The 20,311-nt window shown below is 53.6% G+C and overlaps 2 protein-coding genes and 1 long non-coding RNA gene across 17 annotated transcripts in view; 1 reads left to right on the plus strand and 2 right to left on the minus strand.

The window, feature by feature from the left end:
* HNRNPM (heterogeneous nuclear ribonucleoprotein M) overlaps positions 1-20,311 on the minus strand; it is a 186,808-nt gene that overhangs the window by 49,229 nt on the left and 117,268 nt on the right. For 2 of the 14 annotated variants that reach the window (XM_067733908.1, XM_067733907.1), the window contains exon 1: positions 1,885-2,043. The exons of the other annotated variants lie outside the window; for them this stretch is intronic. In XM_067733908.1, the coding sequence (XP_067590009.1) occupies positions 1,885-1,997 (113 nt within the window). In that variant the 5' untranslated portion in view covers positions 1,998-2,043. Of the gene's footprint in view, positions 1-1,884; positions 2,044-20,311 lie in introns of those variants that run through there. 14 annotated transcript variants of the gene reach the window in all.
* Positions 862-3,973, plus strand: LOC137222528 (uncharacterized). The gene is made up of 3 exons (XR_010942484.1): positions 862-964; positions 1,138-1,211; positions 3,463-3,973. It is a non-coding gene; the product is annotated as an uncharacterized lncRNA (long non-coding RNA).
* MARCHF2 (membrane associated ring-CH-type finger 2) lies at positions 4,536-18,886 on the minus strand. Of its 2 annotated transcripts, XM_067733916.1 has the most exons (6): positions 18,730-18,886; positions 14,677-14,904; positions 11,249-11,344; positions 9,077-9,272; positions 7,401-7,610; positions 4,536-5,152 (listed from the first exon to the last, which is right to left on the minus strand). In XM_067733916.1, exons 2-6 carry the CDS (start codon positions 14,850-14,852, stop codon positions 4,994-4,996), a joined length of 837 nt encoding a protein of 278 aa, XP_067590017.1. In that variant the 5' UTR covers positions 14,853-14,904; positions 18,730-18,886; the 3' UTR covers positions 4,536-4,993. The 2 variants fall into 2 exon arrangements, with proteins under 2 accessions (XP_067590017.1, XP_067590018.1); XM_067733917.1 differs by lacking the exon at positions 11,249-11,344 and having other exon boundaries at positions 18,730-18,885.

Below are 20,311 nucleotides of genomic sequence, written 5' to 3' on the forward strand. Positions count from 1 at the left end.
GCTTTAAAAACTCTGTGATGTAAAAAAAACACAACGAACCCTAACTTTTCCAATGGCCCTCCCAAACAGATCTGAGAGTTCGTAACTTTCTAAAATAGTCTCTACTAAGCAGTCCTAGACTTTGAGGTTCTTTCCAACAAGGGCTCTTTTAGCTCTGAAACCTTCAGATTCTTTCTAACAGCCCATGTGTTAACGTTCGTCACAAAATGACTATTTGGAATCAGTCACAAAATGACTATTTGGAAATGGACAGTGGAAAATGGGAAATTTGAAAAATGTACCCCAGATGCTATAATCTATAACTAATAACTTCTCACCTAGCACGATTCTAGCAGCACTCCATCCTGTGATAAAGAAATAAAGGAAATAGGTAATGAAAAAAGTTTAAATGAACACATCCCTTTCCAGAGTTTTCAATAATAAAGGGTTGGGAATACTTCTAAGATGCCTTTCTCTTGATTTCCAAGGACCAGTAACCACGGTATTTTGTTCCTCCCCACCTAAGGAGAGAAAGTTCAACAACATAGCTAGTATTTAGTGAGTGTTCATTAACAAAGCGTTTTAACTACATTCACTTTTAATCCCCACGAACTCCAATTAAAAATTTGTGGGAAGGCAAATTCATAGGAGACAGAACGTATAACACAGGTAACCAGGAGAGGGGGAGAAGAGGAAGTTACTGTTTAATTGGCATGATGAAAAAGTTCTGGATGTGGATACTGGTGATGGCTGCACAACACCGCAAATGCAGTTGACGCCACAGAATCGTACACTTAAAAATGGCTAAAACTGTAAATTTCACCTTACGTATGTTACCACAATTTTAAAAAAACGTATGTGGCAAATCAAATGTGTGCCCAGCCTTCCCCTGTCCTCCCCGCGACAGCTGCCGGGAGGAGGCAAAACGTCTCTCCATCTTTCAGGCGCCTGTAATCAGAATGAATGGGGTTCAAGGGGACATAAGGTGATGCTTTAAAGCTTTATGGAAACTTTAAAAACCGAGGACCCGAGACAGACCTCTAACCAGGACTGAAAGGGTGACGGAGTTTGGAAATGGGTGAACCCGCCTGATGATGGAAAAATCTTCCCCTGGAACACGGAAGAGAATGTTTCCTTTTTTTTTTTTTCCCCCTATAGTTTGTTTCTACGGCTGAACATTGAGCAGCAGGTCCGATCTCTCCACAAATACCTACTGCGCACCTGGGGAGGAGGTAAGGGACTTGAGCCGTGGCCAGAGCGTGGAGCGAGGGGCGGTTCCGACAGAGGCACTTATCGCGGGGACGGGGGAGGGGGGGCTGGAAAGGAGGGGAACGGCGCGCGCCGGGGGGCGGGGGGGGGGAGGAGGCTCCCGGAGCCGGCCTCGCGGTCCTTCCCGATACCCACCCGCCTCTGCTACCGTTTACCCGGACCGACAACGGGCGAGATCCTGCGTGCGCAATCCCTCCCCTCCCCCCACTTTACCGATCGGGAAACTGAGGCCCCGGGCCATTGCGGAGAGACGTGAAACCACGCGCCCAACCAAGGTCACCCGACAGGCGAGCGGGTCGCGGACTCCGGGGCTCATCGGCTCCGTGGCCCGCGCGCCATTATCCCCGCGCGCAGAGGCCCAGCCTGAGGCCTTTGCGTCGGGGTCGGGGTCGGACCCGGCCTGGAGGGACCGGGGGAGTTGAGGCCCGAGACCTGGGAAGAAGGAGCTGTCCTAGAGGCGCTCCCGGGGCCGCCCGGCTTCATCCCTCACGGCCTGGGCGGCCCCCACCCTCGGCAGACCCTGAGGGGAAAGCCCGGCCGAGGCCGCGCCGGTGGGAAGCCGCCAAGACCTAACAGAGCCGCCGCCGGCCGCCGCAGAAGTGCCCGGCCAGGGACAAGGAGCCGTGGAGTACTCACCCTTTCGGGCCCGGAGCTCCGTTGCCACTCGGCACGCCGGGCGCGCCGCTCTCCTCCTCCATTTTGGGCTCCGTCGCCGCCACCTCGGCTGCCGCTTCGACCCCTGCCGCCATTTTCTCCGCGTCTGGGCTTTGTGTGAGCGAGCGGGATGCGCGGCGCTGCGCCTGCGTGCTCACGTGATCCAGCTCGACCAGTAACGTCTGCTCGCGCCGCGGCGGCCTCCCGCCTCCTTCCCTCCAACCCCGGGCCACGCCCCTGTTCCGGGCCACGCCCCCGCCGCGCGCAGGCGCGCATCGTCAGCTGTTACTAATTCATTCTCGCAACTAACTTGCGTTTGGCGCCTACTGGATACTCCATCCGCTCTCCAGGTCTGGTAGAGGCACCATCTCTCCACCCCCCCACACGTGGACCTCGTCACTCCCAGCTTTCTGTAATCACAGCTAGGGCAGAAGGGCAGCGAAAGTTCTGTTTACTAGGCTAGAAAGGAGTTAGGCAGGCAAGGGTAGGACACTGAAAGACCAGGCCGTAGGACAAATGTGTAAAATGCTCTCTCTCTAAGCAAGTATCGTCCTGCACCAAGAATATCTGGGCTCTATCCGACCTGTCTCCCCACCACTCTGAGAAGTCCTGGGCGCAGAGCCCATGGCCTAGGTCTCTCTCACTAACAGCCGTCAACAACCAGACGCCTAGCTGGAGACTTTGAATGTGTTTATGAATGTTTCTTGAGTGAATGAACAAGCAAGAAGCCAAACATGGTGATAGAAATCACACGATGGAGGCTCCTTCCTGCCTGACCGTCGGTCCCTCTGCCCTGAGAGCTTGGCCCTGTCCACAAATGGGTTTTCAGGGCTGTTACAGGACCATGTCCTGGGACAGCCACAGTGGCCTGGGAAGAGGCCAGAGCCCCCAGCATTCAGAGGTCTCAGGCTCCCTTACCCAGCAGCCACCCCTGGTCTCTGTTGTCTCTGGTACTTTGAAATAAATGCTTCACTGGATCTTGAAGAAGTTCCCATCTAACCACCAAACTCTAAGCTCACAATGGGAAAAATGGGTTTTTTTCCCCCTATCTCACAAAATAACTACATTTCATCAGGCTCTGAGGAACTATCTCACCTGCCACACCTTCCTCCAAATTAAATACTTAATCCAGCCAGGCTGAGAACTCCAGGCCCGGAGAATAAGTCCAATAGCCCAGGCTAAGGCAGAGGATAGGCCCCACCCTCTCTTTCCAGCTCCCATTCCCAAGAACTTCCCAGACTCACCTGTCTCAGAACTCCTTTCTCTTGCCCATCTGCAAGCCCCTCCTCTCATCTCCACCCACCCACCCCGCCCCCTCCCCCCGGAAATCTCTGATCTACTAAAATCCCCTGTGCACACCAACCCTCTTCACATGGTCCCACTGGAATCTATCTCAGTTTCCTTTCCTCCCCGTTAGACCTCTCTCTCTCTCTCTCTCTCTTTTTTTTTTTGGCCTGGACAGCCAGGGAAGTTCCCCCCTCCCCCTTAGATCTCTCTAGACCAGAGGGGCCCCTGGACCAGAAGAAGCCTCATGAATCTCTGAATTCCCTCGCCCAACAGGGCTCAGAAATGGCGGAAGAGGCCACAGCAGTCTGTCAGAATCATGGAGAGGAGGCCGAATACAAAGCAGCGGGGACAAGAAGGCACCTTTTCTCTGATCCCTTCTCCGGCAGTGGGTGTGACTGGAGATGAGCCACAAGCCAAGCCCAGGCTGAGGAGACAAACTTTCTACTAGGCTGTGCTCCTCTATAGGCTGGTTGATTTAATCCAACACTGCCCAGATTCCTGGGTTTAGCCATTGCCTGCACTATTAATTCCTTCACTCTTTCCTGTAACTGACACTTTATTTTCTTTAAAAGAAGGATGTTTTGGGAATTCGCTGACGGTCTGGTGGTTAGGATTCTGCCCTCTCACTGCCAAGGCCTGGGTTCGATCCCTAGTTGGGGAACTAAGATCCTGCAAGCCTCCCAGTACAGTCAAAGAAAAAAAGGATGTTAAAATGTTGCTTTACCTCACAGCCCACATTGAAACCCTACTATAAATAGCTTATTGTAAAAAATAAATAAGAGAATGATGCTGTTAAAGTGTAAATTCAGTCATACGCTCTGTCAAAGGATCTGAGTCTAAGACTTGCTCTCTCTCTGCTAGGGTTAAGGGTCATGAAAGTCAGCCTAGCACCAAACTACAACTCAGGACTTCCCTGGCGGTCCAGTGGTTAAGACTCTGTGCTTCCAATGCAGGGGGTGAGGGTTCGATCCCTGGTTGAGGAGTTAAGACCTCACATGCTGCATGATGTGGCCAAAAAAAAAAAAGTACTGGGCCCTCTTCAGGGTGACCCTCGGTAAGTGTGGACATTACTTGTGAGTGAGTGTAAAGGGCCCAGCGGGGTATCTGACCCACGGGAGACACACAGGAAGTAGACACTATTCTTATGTATATTTATTTTAAATCATTTAATACATAGCCTTGCTACCTGCTCTTCACTTGAAAACTCGCACTTTGCTTCTAGCCCTGTGATCCCTCAAACCAGCTGAGAGCATTGGTTGTTGCTGCTGTTACCTCTGTGTGGTCCTGACTCCCCTCGGTCCCCGTGCCCTCACTTTGAGGCCTCAGAAACGTGACTGACAGGTCCGTTTTGTCCAGCAAGGGCTCCTTTTATTCATTGGGGGTGGGGTGGGGTAGGGGGGTGGGTTTTGAAACACGGTGCAACTTTATAAAGTTGAGGGTGCCGGGAATGTGAGCCTGCCAGGTGCAGAAAAGTGCAAGAAGCTTGCGGAACCTCCCAGCTCGATGGGTGCCCGCGACTCGCCTCTGGCCATGGCTGCTGGCCCAGGAGGGGCCAGGTAGACCTCAGAATGAGATCAGGGTGCCTGCTCCATCCGAAGCTCGGGACCACGTCCGTCTGTTCTCCTCGTGTGTAAGAGTGTGCAAAACGATCTGAGAATAGCTTCACACGGGAATCACGGAATCAGCTCCACTTTGGCATCTCTTGGCCTAAGAAGCATTCCAGCTGTGCGGAAGTGTCGGGCAGTTTCTGTCCTTCCAAACACCAGGGCATCGCCAGCTGCCTCTGGCCCTGCCAGCCCGGCCTTCACACAGGCGTCTCCTCTGCCACCTTCTTCAGGAGCCCAGCTGCCAGAGAGGAGTGCTGGGTGCCTTCGGGGCCATCGGTGGCCCGGATCTTCAGGCGCACTTTCTGGTTGGTCCTTCTCCACTCGGAGTACAGCTGGCAATGGTAGCGGAATGAGACCTGCAGGGCAGGGTGGAGATGAGTGGGAGGGCCAGCCTCTGGCCATCCAGCCTCTACCCCCAAGAGAGGAAAAGCGGGCCCCTGAGGCATCTGCCTCGACCTAACCAGGACCAGGCTCCTGCTTGCAGAAGCAGGGGCAGCATCCAGGCATTTCTCACACAGACAGTGCACACACACCCATTCCCTCACCTGGGGAACCTCCCCACCAGCACTGAGGGCCCTGCAAAGGTGAGAGAGTCTGTGTGTGTGTGTGTGGAAGGGGGGGGGTCCCCTTCTGTCTCTCAGAGGGTGGCAGTGAAGTGATAAAGCCTCTTGGAAGGGGCCAAACGTCAATGGATCATAACTGCCAAAATGTGGAAGCAACTAAGATGTCCTTCAGTGGGTAAGTGGATAAATAAACTGTGGGACATCCAGACGATGGAATGTTATTTGGCACCAAAACGAAATGAGCTATCAAGTCATGAAAACACATGGAGGAAGCTTAAATGCATATGACTAAGGGAAAGAAGCAGATCTGAAAAGGCTACAGGGAATTCCCTGGTGGTCCAGTGGTTAGGACTCGGTGCTTTCACTGAAAAGGCTATAGACTGCATGATTCCAACTATAGGACATTCTGGAAAAGGCAAAACTATGGAGACAGTAAGAGAAGCAGTGGTTAGCAGGGCTTGGGGGAGGGAGCGATGAACCGGAGGATCACACAGGGGTTTTAGGGCAGTGAAAATACTCTGTATGACACTCTAATGGTGGATACCTGTCATTATACATTTGTCTAAACCCACAAATTGTTCAACACCAAGAGTGAACCCCTAATGTAAACTATGGGCTGGGGGTGATGATGTGTCAGTGTTGGTTCATCGACTGTGATAAATGCACTGCTCTGGTGCCCTGCTGATCGTGGAGGAGGCTCTGCAGGTGTGGGGGAGGATTTTGGAGAACTCTGTACTTTATGCTCCATTTTGCTGTTTAACCTCAAACTGCTCTAATGAGTCAAATCTATTAAAAAAAAAAAACTTTTTTTTTCCAATAAATGTCAAAGGTTCATACTCTTTAACCAAGCCAGTTCCAAGAAACATTTGCACAGGTGGCATCCAAAACACAGTTTATAACGGCAAAAAAAAGAAGGGAAACAAAAAAACAAACCAACAAAAAAAAAACATTGGAAATGATCCCAGTGTCCATCAAAAGGGATTAGTTAAAAAAATACAGCATGCCCATACAATCAAGGATTGTTGGGTGGCTGCCTTTTTTTTTTTTTAAAGGACATTAGCAAAGTGAAAACAAGCAGACTGCAAAGCAGGACCTATGATTTCATCCTACTTGTATTAAAAAACCTGCTTGGGGCTTCCCTGGTGGCGCAGTGGTTGAGAGTCCGCCTGCCAATGCAGGGGACACGGGTTCGTGCCCTGGTCCGGGAGGATCCCGCATGCCGCGGAGTGGCTGGGCCTGTGAGCCATGGCCGCTGAGCCTGCGCGTCCGGAGCCTGTGCTCCGCAACGGGAGAGGCCACAACAGTGAGAGGCCCGCTACCACAAAAAAAAAAAAAAAACCTGCTTGGTGGATGTGCTGGGAAACAATTCTTGAGGAGGGAGTGCCCCACAGCTGGAGGCCAGTGGTTCTGTCTGAGGGGCCAGACTCTGGGGACCTTTCCTCTCTGAGTGAGGGTTCTCATGCCTGCCAGAAGCCGGGGACAACACCCCACTACACTCCCTCTCTCTCAACCCCAGTCGTTTTCTCTCTCAGCACCCACCCCACCCCCGTGTGGGGCGATCGATCTTAGTTCCCGGACCATGGATCAACCCATGCCCCCTGCAGTGCAAGCGTGGAGTCTTAACCACTGGACCGCCAGGGAAGTCCCTTCTCTGTCTCTTGATGGTCCTCTCTCTCTGTCTCTCTTTCTCCTACTCTTTCTTCCGCAGCCTTTTGGTGTCCCTCTGCCTCTCCCCCCCCAACCCCCTCACCCGCCCTCCACCGCCAGTACAGTCTTGGTGGAGCTCGTGGCTGGCAGGGCCTGCACTCAGCAGAGGTGATCACGTGCCCTTGTATCCTTGGGGCAGAAGGTTCACGCCTGGCTCCCTGGACCTTGGACCAGCTTGGAATCTGGAGCTCCATGAGATGCTGGGAATTGCTTCCACCCGAGGGCCAGCCACAAACCGGGGCAGGCAGGGCGCCCCCTACCCCCTCCAAGCCACTGACCAAACCCCGGGCCTGACTGCTCGCAGATGCCTGCTCTGTGGCAGGCAGCCACTCACCAGCGTCCAGAGGACGTAGATGGTAAAGAGAGCAATGGTGAGGGCGATGAGCCCCACCGCCTCCAGCCGGCTATGGAGCCTGAGGTGGTCCTGGGCCCCACGCAGGCACAGCCAGCCTGAGATCGCGGCCAGAGGCGTGATGAACAGGAAGCACACCATGTCGCAGCACAGTGTCCTCTTCTCTGTCCGAGGCCCTGGGTCCTTCAGCCACTGCGGGGAAGAAGGGAGGGGGAGCCGCTGAGAGAGATCGTCATGCACCGCCCTCCCTCGAGCCTCTGCGGGGGGATGGGGTGCAGGACCGCCAGGCCCTCCGCCCCTTCTGCTGATGCCCATCTTCATCACTGGGCCCTGCAGGACCAGCCTCCTGCCTGGCACCTCCCTGCGTTCATTCCTTCTTTCAAATATTTATGGAGACGATGACGATGACAGGCCAGGCCCGGATAGGTGCGGGGCACTTCTGCCCCTGTTTTTTGTTTTTTGGTTCTTTGGTTTTTTTGGCCATGCAGGGGATCAGACGCATGCCCCCTGCAGTGGAAGCATGGAGTCTTAACCCCTGGACCGCCAGGGAAGTCCCATGACCTTGTTTTATAGATGGGGGAAACTGAGGGCACAGAGAGGCTGACCCATTTGTGCAAACTCATATGGCTAGTCGTCCACAAAGCCAGGACTGGAGCCCAGGAAGTCTTGTCCCAGGACCTGTGCGTCTTGGCCTCTATACTACACTGCCTGCCACAGTTGATGGCAGGAAAAAGTCCCTGCCCATAGCTCCCATGCTAGTCGGGGGAGGCATGAAACAGGGTGAATGATCCGGATGGGGAAGGCTATGCCGAGGAGGTGGCACCACAGAGAACCAAATGAGCAGAAGGGCCCTGGTGAAGAATGGGGGGGACAGCGCTCGAGGCTGCAGAAAGAGCATGTGCAAAGGCACTGGGGTGGGAGCGTGTCGGGGGCAGCGGTGCAGGCAGGCTGGCTCTCCCTCCAACTGTTCTCCTAAGAGCCCAATGTCCCGGGTGGGCCAGGGGCATTTCCAGGAGCCCACACCTCGGCACAGTGACATCCCCCTGCAGCTCTCAGCTGCCCCATGCCAAGCCAAGCTGGGCAGAGAGGAGCCTGGAGGGCACCCGGGCAACCAGCAATGCTCTGGAAAGCCATGTGGCTCCCGTCATGCCTGGGAATATCCCATCTCAACCCCCACCCAGCACACTCAGGCTACAGTCTAAGCTCCCAGGCTTGGCCCACAAAGCCCCCCGGCAAGGTCACTACCCCTCCTTCTGGGCCACTCTCCTCCTCCTTTAACTAGCTCCACTCCAGCCACGTGGGCTTTGTCAAAAACACCAAGCTTCTCCTGGCCTCAGAGCCTTTGCACTTGCTGTGCCCTCTGCCAGGACTGCCCTTCCTCAGGTTGGGCACTCCCTTCTCATTCCTCAGGTCTAAGCCTTAGGGTCACCTGAAGTGATCAAAACAGGGAGGAGGCACAGGGTCTGTCAGGTCTGGAATCTCAGGCCCGGTTCCCCACCCCCATCAGCAGAACTGACCCTGGGGACAGGAGAAAGGTTCCTCCCTATAGAGAAGCTGCTTCCCCAGCCCCCCAGGATCCTCCAGGGCAATTCCCTCCTCCTGCCCCACGCCTACCTTCTTCCCCTCTGCACACTCCAACCTCAGACTCCCAAGCATACCTCTGTGAGGGGCCGGGGCCTCTTCTCCACTGCAAACTCCGTGTGGCACAGCTCGCAGTAGCTGGTATTGGATGAGGAAAGCCATCTCTCCAGACAGCTCTTGTGCACAGCGCCCAGTGTGCCGGTGCAACCACATGGAGACAGCAAGCTCTCCCCATTCGCTCCCTCATGGCAGATCCTGCAGAATGGACCATCGCTAGACACAGAGATGGGACACATGAGTAACGATCAAGTTTCCTGTCTATGCCTACTTCACATGCACTGGATCACAAGCTCAGCATCACCCCTATATGCTGCTACTTGGCAAACTCCTTCTCATCCTTCAATGCCCGGCTCCAAATATCCTTCCCCTTGGGAAGTCTTCACAGACTCCCACAGGTGGAGTGATGTGCTCCCTCCCCAAGTTTCCCGTGGCACCTTTTTCAGCCCAGGGTGAGCATCACTTGTACCTGCCTGCCCAGCGTCCACTCCTCCTTCTCCTACAATGCCACCATGATTGTACTGGGCAACCAATCCACTCTCAACTCTTGGTCCTCAAGACGACACCCCTAATGACCTCAGGCCTGACCAATCAAAACACCACACGTCCCTGGTCACAGGGGCCGATTCAGGGAACAGCATGTGTGATGCAATCAGAGCCACTGGGAATTGATTCCTGAAATTCTTTTTTTTTTTTTTTTTCCCCCTAAACTCCAGAACTACAGGCAGCATGGCTGATGTAAGTCTGGAGCTGCTGGCAGCAGCCTGGTCCCCACATGGAGTCTGTAAATGATGCCAAAACAGAGGGAAACAGAGGAAGGTGGAGCCAAGAGATAAGGAGAAGCAGAGTCTCAAGGACACCATCAGAAGCTCTGGATCCAGCCGCACCTGAAGGCCATGCTACCTAAGAAACCTGTGCGTCCAGGGAGAAGAGCTCCCTGGCTCTTCTGCTCTAGTGAGGCTCGGAAAACAGACATAAAAAGCGTCTGCAGGAAGCTGCTTCAGGGAAGTCTCGGCCCCAGCTTGGTCTCTGGGGATGCTGGGTCCTTCCTGGGGCAGCTCAGGGCCAGGGGCGTGGCCTTGGTGGCCCCAGCGGCTGTCCAGCACATGAGTCATTGTTTTCCAGACATTTCTGCCCAGAGAGAGGACTGCGGGAACACACGGAGGAGGCGGAGCAGGAGAGCTGTTTTCCAGATAACGCCAGTTTCCCCTCAGAAACTTTCTATCCTTTTCTCAGTGTCTCCTGCTGTGGGACGGGGCCTGGCTGCTTTGAAACCCAAGAGCTGAGCTGACCCCTCAGGTCTGCTTTCTGGTCCTCAATCCTGTGCCTGGGCTGCTACTTTTTCCTCCAAGGTCAAAAGGGCATGCCCGGCTCCCCTCTGCTCCCACACTCCCCACACACATCAAGTGAACAGGAAAGGGATCCCTGCTCCGGAAACCAAGCCGGGAAGTGGAAGTGACGAGGACCTTGAGGGAGAGCCACGTCGGTTTTGGGGTTTGTCCCTGAAGAACCCTACTTCAGAGGTGCAAGTTCAGAGAAAACAAAACACAAGAAAACAAAGCACACACTGATTTATGATTGAGCACTGATGAGGTTCCATGCACAATTTGGAGGGCAACATCTGGGTTAATTTTTCTCATTCTCACAGGGAGCCGGGGAGGAAGGTGCTCTTTTTGCCCCTGTTTTACAGACAGGGAAACTGAGGCATCGAGGGGTTAACCTGTTTGTGCAGAAGTCACACAGCCAGTCGTCGGGCACAGCTGGGATTGGAACCCAGGAAGTCACTCCAGGCCTGTATACTCTGAGCCACTAGGCTGCCTGCCACCGGTAGTAGGGCAAGAGAAATGGGCTTTACTCCCAAAATTCTGGGAGGAAAATTATGCAAATGATACAGTTGAGGAGGAGATGGGACGGGGGAGCGGGTGAGACATCCACGGATCCCAGTGGAGCTGACCAGAGCATGCTCCATGGGCAGAAGGGAGATGGAAATGGAAGCCATGGGGAATCGGGCAGCGGGAGGAGGCCAGGTGGAAGGGCTGGGGGGTGTGGAAATGCTCAGGGCAGCTTCCAGGAGGGCCTGGCTCACAGACCAGGGGGTGGAGAGAATGGATGCCTCACAGAGGCCAGAGGGGCCCCAGGTGCTGGCCCTCAAGCCTTGAGCCTTTGTGGATTGTCCTGGGGCCTGGAGATACCTCCTGGGCCTTCCTCTTTGTCCTCTGAAGGTTTCAGGGTCCAGAACTTTCTGCCCCACTTGGGGTGCCATGCGCCCCCAGGAATCAGGGTCTCCTCTGAAGTGAAATGGAAGGCTTGATTTTATGGTCATGGAACCAGCCAGGTGCTGGGGACAGTATCTTTCAGCCCCACCCTTGCTGCTCCCAGATGGCACAGGCTGGCTGGGAGGAGGAGTTACAGGGTGAGTGAAGAGAAGGAGGGGGACAGTGACCTGCTTGTGTGGCCTCTGCCGATCCCAGCACCTCCCAGCAGTGGCAGTGGAGGATCCTCATTTCCTCCTGGGGAGATCGGCCAGGAGGCTGTAAAGAGGGCCCCATCCCTGGATGATGACAACCCTCTGGGAAAACAGCAGCCCTCTCTCTAGGAAGGGTTGTTCTGCCCTGGCCTTCAGTCTGGGCAAGTTGGGATTGAGCTGCATCAAAAGGCAGAGGGGGGCTTCCCTGGTGGCGCAGTGGTTGAGAGTCCGCCTGCCGATGCAGGGGACGCGGGCTCGTGCCCCGGTATGGGAAGATCCCACGTGCCACGGAGCAGCTGGGCCCGTGAGCCATGGCCGCTGAGCCTGCGCATCTGGAGCCTGTGCTCCACAGCGGGAGAGGCCACAACAGTGGGAGGCCCGCGTACGGCAAGAAAAAAAAAAAAAAAAGGCAGAGGGGGGACTTCCCTGGCGGTCCAGTGGTTAAGACTCCGTGCTTCCACTGCAGGGAGTACGGGTTCGATCCCTAGCCGGGGAATTAAGATCCCACATGCCTCACGGTGCAGCCCAAAACCAAAACAAAACAAAAAGGCAGAAGAGACAGCCGTCAAAAAGAACGAAATTTTGCCATTTGCAGCAACATGGATGGACTTGGAGGGTGTTATGCTGAGTGAAATGAATCTGACAGAGAAAGACAATTACTATATGCTTATGTGTGGAATCTAAAAAATACAAGAAACTAGTGAGTATAACAACACAAAAAGCAGACTCAGAGATATAGAGAACAAACTAGTGGTTACCAGAGGGGAGAGGGAGGAGAAGGGCAACATGAGGGTCGGGAAGCGGGAGGTACGAACTATTGGGTGTCAGATAGGTTACAGGGATGTCTTGTACAGCACCGGGAATAGAGCCAATATTTTGTAATAACTGTAAATGGACTGTAACCTTTAAAAATTATATAAAAAATTTAAAAATTAAAAAAAAAATAGCACTACCATACAATCCAGCCAAAAAAATAAAAAATGGCAGAGGGGCAGATCAGGAGGGCCCTGCGGTCGGTCTCAGTGGGCAGAGCTGTCCTGACCACCAGCTGCCCGCGGAGGGGCCGCTCTGGTACCGCTGCTTGCCTGGGTCTCTGAGGGCTGCAGGGGAGGCTGATGGGACCGAACAGGCTTCTCCTCCTGCCCCCCACACCCAAGGGGGAGCCCTAGGTTCAAGCCTCAGCTCTGCTCAGTGACACTGGCAGGGGTCCAGCTCCCTCTGGGACTCGGTTTCCCCAGGTGTAAAAAGGGAGGGTGGGGCAAGGTGACGTCAACTCACTCAGTGGCCCCCAGGAACCCCATGGAGGGAGACTTCCTCCCTGCCCCCCACCCCGGCAGCTCTGGCTAGGAGGCCCCTGGGCCCACCAAGGGTCCCCTTGCTCCCAGCCTGGCTCAAGCAGCACAGACCCTGTCCTGACTTCAGGGGGTCTGATGGAGATGCAGACATAAAAACCAAGACCCTGGAGGAAGCCCAGAAGGAGAACGCCAATCTCATCTGGGCTTAGGCAAGGCTTCCTGAAAGAAGTGATGCCAGGCAAAGACTTACAGGGTGACTGGCAGTGGGCTCCCTCCAAAGCACTGCAAGGCTTCCATCTGCTTCTTTTTATGTTTTGAATGAAAAGCTTATGAATTGACTCTGACACCTGCTACAACACAGATGAACCCTAGAGACATGATGCTCAGTGAAAGAAGCCGTCACAAAAGGACAAATACTGTCTGATTCCACTCACAGGGGGTCCCTACAGGAGTCAGATCCACAGAGACAGAAAGTAGATGGTGGGGGCCGGGGGCTGGGGAGTGAGTGTCTAATGAGGACAGAGTTTCAGTTTTGCAAGATCAAAACAGTTATGGGGTTGAATGGTGGTGATGGTTGCACAACACTGTGAATGTACTTAAAGCCACTGAACTGTACACTTTTAAATGGCCAAGAGGGCTTCCCTGGTGGCGCAGTGGTTAAGAATCCGCCTGCGAACGCAGGGCACACGGGTTCGAGCCCTGGTCCGGGAAGAACCCACATGCCACAGAGCAACTAAGCCCGTGCGCCACAACTACTGAGCCTGCGCTCTAGAGCCCACGAGCCACGACTACTGAGTCTGCACGCCACAGCTACTGAAGCTGCGCACCTAGAGTCCATGCTCTGCAACAAGAGAAGCCACCACAATGAGAAGCCCGCGCACCGCAAGGAAGAGTAGCCCCTGCTTGCCACAACTAGAGAAAGCCTGCGTGCAGCAACGAAGACCCAACACAGCCAAAGATAAATAAATAAAATAAATAAATTAAATAAAAATAAAATGGCCAAGAAGCTAAATTGTGTTATATCGTAACAATAAAAAAAATTGGAAAGAGAAGCTTATGAATTAAATTGTCTCAAGTAAACATCATGAAAATACATTAAACTTGAAAAACTGGTGGCCAGATTAAATCTTAACGAGTTAAAGTGGATTTAAATTTGTGTGGGGTTTCCTTAAATCTCTTTTCCTTGGAACTGGTGACAAGTTGGTGAACCAGGCAGACTCAGCTCACACGTGGGTCTGGAAGGCTGGCACTGAGGTTTAAATACATTTATCAACTGCTTAGGAGGTGGCAAAGCCCCTTGCGGGCACTTTATGTGGACCACGGCCACGTACTCTCAAAACAACCCAGTGAGGAAGGCGTCCCCAGTTTAGAGATACGGGGGTGAAGCAACTCTTCCCAGGTTGTACAGGGAGAGAGGCTTCTACTCAGGACCTGAGCCCAGGCACCCTGAGTCCACAGCCAGCCATTTCCTCAAGCAGCCTCCCCAAGACGTGAGCTACTCATCAACATTGGACCTTCAGATTTCACCCAGTAATCTGGAGTTTCTGCTTTTCATGAAGAATCAGACCTGGCTAGCCAGTTTCCAGGTGGTGATTACTGGTTTATTTGCCCACCTGGCCCCTCTAGGTGGCTGTATTTCTTTTTTGTTTTTTTTTCTGGCCCGCGGCTAGTGGGATCTTAGTTCCCCGACCAGAGATCGAACCCAGGCCCCGGCAGTGAAAGCACCAAGCCCTAACCACTGGACCACCAGGGGATTCCCGCAGTTGGATTTCTGACCCCAGGGAGGGCTGGGAGGAAATCCCTTGGGCCCGAGAGCGAAGTGAGTGAAGGCAAAGATCCCTGCTTGGCCACCACTAACCTCGGTGTGTCCAAGGCCCGGATGACAGTTGAGAGGAGCCGGCCGTCCCTTGATGTCACCTGTGCCACATACTGGGGTGGCCCAAGGCCCGTGGCCTCCACGACCTTGGAGAAGGCGGGGCTGTCGGAGCAGTCGCACAGGGAGCCAGGGAGGTGACAGCAGTCACCCGTCGTCATGGCCACAGGGAGCCCCGCGTCCTCAGGGCCCGAGGCCCATGGTCCCAGGAGCCTGGGGAGAGGCCGGCAGGAAGATTAAGGGCAAGGTTAGCAAGCCACACACCGAATCCAGCTCTCTGAGCCTCGGTTGCCCAATCTATACAATGGGGCTTTGGAGGGGGCTGTGAGGATTCAATAAGGTCACACATGCAGCTCAGCCCAGGCCTGGCACGTCTCAGGGGCTTGATTATATTACCTCTGACCCTCCTAAGAAAGGCCAGCCCGGCCCAGCCTGCAAAGCATGCAGGTCACCCCCAATATCACCTTTCCAGACATAATAACAGTACCTAACAGTGACTGAACACCTTCTGTGTAGCAGGCCCTGTGCTTGGCGCTTTCCAGGAACAGAACCATGCCCGCCAACCATGTAGAGACTGTTCTCCATGGACTGGATTGCTGGGCCTGGGCTCACGCCCACCTTTGAGTGGGCCAGAACTGAGCTAGAAACTTGGCCCAGCAGACCAGGATGGTGAGTCACATTGACCCTCCTGGTTGACGGCCTCTTGTGGGGCTCTGAACTCCTTGATAACTCAGGCTATCAAGGAAGTGGCCCAGGCTGGGGAGGACCATGACAGTCTCTGTCCCCACCCACCAAAGCAGCTGCTCTAACCCATGCCTCTGTCCCCAAGGAAAGGCCACCGGAGCAATCTGGAGTCTGCTCTGGGTGGGAGACTTCAGCAGGATTCTGTCCCCCACCCCAGGGTCTGACCTGACAAAAGGAACCCTTGGCAAGCTCTTCTTCCGTCACAGAACCAGCCAGCGAGTCTTGTGTGTTTCCCTTGAAGAATTTCATGAAAGTAACAGAGGCCTCTTGAAGCCAATACAGGTGCTCTGGAGCTAAGGATCTCTGTCCCAAACTTGTCTCATACTCCACCGTTTGTCCCTAGGAACTATGATCCAGAGACCCCCGAAACACTTGCTGAGGTCCCCCCACAATTGTTTTTTACCAACCCTTGCCAGTCAAACTCTGAGACCCAAAGAGGGGCGGGAGGGAAGCAGTGTAAGTCATTGGCTAACTTTTCGCACCAGGACAGTCTGCTGCCAGATCAACAGTCTCTGAACAGCTCAGCCAGAAGACCTCCAGGCTCAGCAGGCCCTTCTGAGCCTCTATAGTTGGGCTGCTGTTGGCCACATAAGCAAGTGTCAGCCCAGAGGCAGGAGGAGGCTGGGAGGAAGGCTGCATGACTGAGATAACATCCTCAGGGCAGTGGCCAGGCCTGCCATGTTGTGTACACTGCTGTCCCTTCCGAGTGCCTGCAACCAGAATTTCCAGCTCAGAGGCCAGCAGGGAAGTCGCTGGGTTACCCAAGGGAATGCAGGCAGAGGGGAATCCACTCCTCTTGCCCCTCCAAGGATTGGCCTTCACATTTCTGCAAGTAATTGGGCATCACAAGAAACATCACAGCTACTGTATATTAAGTTCTATCATTTCTTTTACTGTCAAGGGAAAAACAAAAACACTGGTAAAATCTGCTAATGCAAGGCCTGCAAATCACCAAAATAATAATAGCAGCTACTGTTTATTAAGTACCTACTGCAAGCCGGGTACTGTTCTAAGCTTACTGAACTCAAACAGTTGTTATAAGTGTCCCCTTCAAAGGTCACCTCCCCAGAGAGGCTTTCCCTGACCACTCTGGTCAAAGTGCCATTGGTGTCCACATTATTGCCCTTACAGAATGTACCCCTCTCTGAAATGCTCTTTCCTTTTTATTTTGAGAGGCCAATGCCGCCTTTATTCCTGAGTCAGCAGCTACTGGAGAGGGTGCTCAGGCATACGGCCGCAGTGGGCTCCCTCTCGATCCATCCAAGAACCGGGCAACGGCCAGACCCAGGGGGTCCAGTGACTCAGCGGCCTTAGGAACAGCGCAGAAGACTCTCTGCCTACGGGCCTGAAATGCCCTTATTTCTTTCCCTTTTTTTCTTTTTTGGTCGCGCCGCACGGCTTGTGGGATCTTAGCTCCCCGACTAGGGATTGAACCTGGACCCTCAGCAGTGAAAGAGCAGAGTCCTAACCACTGGACCGCCAGGGAATTCCCATGAAATGCTCTTATTTCTTCATCTACTGGTTTAACCACGTCTGTCTTCCACTCATCAGTCTCTCCAGCACCTGGCCCTGTGTCTAGTACAGAGTTCCTGCATTAATTTTTCAGCCCCTCCTCTGTGTAAACGCAGGGTTGGGAGAGCCAGGTCTCTTGACCCCGCCCCCCAGACCCTGGTCTGCCAGCACCCATGACGGGAATCAGAAATATTTAGAGGCTAGAGATCTGTGCAAAGCACAGAGGCTTGGGCTTGCAAGAGGCCAAACTCGAGGCTGGATGCAAGGATAGGGTGGCTGCAGCTCTGGGGCTGCTGGGATGGCAGAGCGAGCCAATGCCTCAAGCAAACTTGGCCCAGTGCTTGAGAGATGGATTTCACTGAGTCTTCACAACAAAACTATGACGTAAGTCCAATAATTACCCCCACTTGACAGGTGAGGAGACTGAGGCTCAGAGAGGGGCAGCTTCTTGCCCAAGATCACACAGCTAAGTCAGGACAGTGCCAGGATTTGAACTTAGTCCAGTGGGTGGGTCTGGGACTCAAGAGATCTGGGTTCTTTTAAGTCCTGACTCTGTTACTAATGCTGTCTGTCCTGGAACAAGACACTTGACTTCTCTGGGCCTCATTTTTCTCCTTTGTCAAATAAGTTGATGAAGCTAGTGGACTGTGTCTGCTGAGGGCTTCCTGGGAAGGAGCAGCCAGGCTCAATTCCTCCAGCGAAGCTCGCCCTTGGCTAGGCTTGTCTGGGGTGGCGCTGGGGAACCACAACCTTTCCACACCTACCCAGACTCCTTTTTTCTGAGGGCAGGAATCCAAGGGAAGAAGAGTCAGAGGGCCCTAGCTCCCCACAGTGTCATCTCAGTCCAGCTGCTTTGCTCTCTGGGCCTCAGTTTTCTCTTCTGTATAATGGGGGTCCCAGTGAAACCCAGCTCATACATGCATAAATATGAGAAAGTCAATAAATATTAGCTCTATTGATAATTACCGTCATCAGCTTATAGAGCTGTTGGTAGGGTTTGATGAGACAAGGCACAGCCAGTGCCTGGCACACAGTAAGCACTCAACAAATGCTCACTGTTATTATTTTTTAGGATAAACATGGAGCCTGTCAAATGCATTCATTCCTCTTCACTTACCACAGAGAGGCTCCTGTATGCCCTTCAGTACTTGAATGGCCCTGCACTGAAGGCCAGGCTCTAATCGCAGCTCTGATCATTACTCGCTGTGTAGCCCTGTGCAAAAGGCTTGACCTCTCTGAGCCTTGATTCCTCATCCGTATAGCAGGGAACGTTTCTAGTACTTCCACTTAATATGGTCGATAGAGGACTAAATGACCTAATCCTATAAATTCTGGCTATCCCGTTTTGAGCACACACGAACAGGCAGGCACTCTGCTAACCAAGTGCCTGGGTCATTATATTTACTATTTTCCTGGCAGAGCCCCTCTGAGGAGGAAGTTGGGGAAGGTGACTGGTCATTTACTGACCGCCTACTGTGTGCAGAGCGCTTTCCTCATTTGCCACCTCCTGATTCCTCCCAACAGCCCAATTAGGTTGGTACTAGGATGACCCGGTTTCACAGATGAGGAGACCGAGGCTCAGAGAGGCACCTACTGTGTGCCGGCCCCCAGAGGACCTCCTGACTTCTGCAAAGACGGAAATTGCGATCACCTAGTCCCTGGGAAGGCTGAGGCCGACTGTCCGAGCCCGGCCGTCCCGCCTGGGGGCCGGGCTCGGGCCTCAAACTCGGGGCCGGCCCGCGGATCGGCACCCTCCGGCCCCATCCTCCCGCCCGTGCCTACCTGATCCGCGGCCGGGCCGGGCGGCCGCGCAGGCCCCTCCGCTTGCCCCGGCCCTGGTCCCGGCCCGGCCGGTCTCGTCAGCGCCGCTAGCTCCGCTCCGGCCGGCACCTGCGTCGGGACACCGCCCGCCAAGCAGACGGCGCCACGAACCAATGGCGACCGCCTCTCGCCTACACTGGCCAGTCGCCGTAGAACTCCCGCCCTGGGAGGCGGGGCCAGAGGCGACGGGGACGTCCTGGGCCGCACAGGCCCGGCGGCGCCGCAGCTGCTGGCCCCGCCCCTGCTGCGTCCTGGCTCCACCCCAGTCTATGCCCCGCCCCCATCTCTGGCCCCTCCCCATGCCGACTCGGGGCACGAGCGGGGCACGTGGCGCCACCTGCAGAAGACCAGTTAATAGATACCGTTACAGAATTCAACGCGAGGGAGGGTGGGAGGGAGCGAGACGCAAGAGGGAGGAGATATGGGAACATATGTATATGTATAACTGATTCACTTTGTTATAAAGCAGAAACTAACACACCATTGTAAAGCAATTATACCCCAATAAAGATGTTAAAAAAAACAAAAAGAATTCAACGCGACACTAGCGAAGGGATTTGTAAGTGTTCGTCACCTCTCTTAGGCTTCTCGCCAATCCTGGGGGAGGGATGAACCGTCCGATTACATTTTACAGAGAGGAACTACAGAAGTCTAGAGAGGTTAAGGGGCCGTGGAAGAGCATAAAGCCAACATCATTTATTTATCATTCACATTCATTCATACATACAACAAATTCATTCATTAGATGTAATAAGCATCAATAAGAGGGCCTATTATGAGCCAGGCACTGTGCTAGGCGCTGTGGACACAATGTTGAGTAAATATTGCTGCTCTCATGGACCTCAGTCTAGGGAATGACATAGACATTAAGCAGTCAATTATGTAATTCTTAATTTCAAAGGTGATAAATTATAGCGAGTGAGGGAGGCATATCATGGAATATTTGGAAAGTCCAAAAATATTTCCCTAAAGAAGCAATGGAACTGACAATGGTGAAGAGCTTGAGGTGGGATGCAAAGAGCTTGAGGTGGGATGGAGAATGGCCTCAATACTCCTTTCTTCCCCTGCCTTTATTGAATATGTAGATCAGCTCAATTACCTTAATCAAATTCTTCTGTGCTGTACTAGCTTACATTTTTCAAAAATGGAACAATAAGGGCTTCCCTGCTGGCACAGTGGTTGAGAGTCCGCCTGCCAATGCAGGGGACACAGGTTCGTGCCCCGGTCCGGGAAGATTCCACATGCCGCGGAGCGGCTGGGCCCGTGAGCCACGGCCGCTGAGCCTGCGCTTCCGGAGCCTGTGCTCCGCAACGAGAGAGGCCACAACAGTGAGAGGCCCGCGTACCGCAAAAAAAAAAAAAAAAAGGAACAATAAATCATAACAGTTTTTAAAAGGTTACCTATAGAGGGAAGGGGTAAAATAGAAGGGACAAAGATAGAAGGTAGACTTTTAAAACTGTACCTTGTTTTGGATATCTGACTTTACAACCATGTAAATATTTTATATAACTTTAAAACAAAATTTTAAATATAAGATATCCCT

The sequence above is a fragment of the Pseudorca crassidens genome, chromosome 3, assembly GCF_039906515.1.
Source record: "Pseudorca crassidens isolate mPseCra1 chromosome 3, mPseCra1.hap1, whole genome shotgun sequence".
Taxonomy (NCBI): Eukaryota; Metazoa; Chordata; class Mammalia; order Artiodactyla; family Delphinidae; genus Pseudorca; species Pseudorca crassidens.

Bases quoted from the DNA above. Each gene is read 5' to 3' on its own strand.
- MARCHF2 (XM_067733916.1), bottom strand. From the start codon at position 14,852: ATGACGACGGGTGACTGCTGTCACCTCCCTGGCTCCCTGTGCGACTGC. The intron at 11,345-14,676 runs GTTAGTGGTGGC...ATTTCACTTCAG, and splicing joins CGGGCCTTGGACACACCGAG to AGGAGACCCTGATTCCTGGG. The intron at 5,153-7,400 runs GTGAGTGGCTGC...CCTGCCCTGCAG, and splicing joins TCTACGTCCTCTGGACGCTG to GTCTCATTCCGCTACCATTG.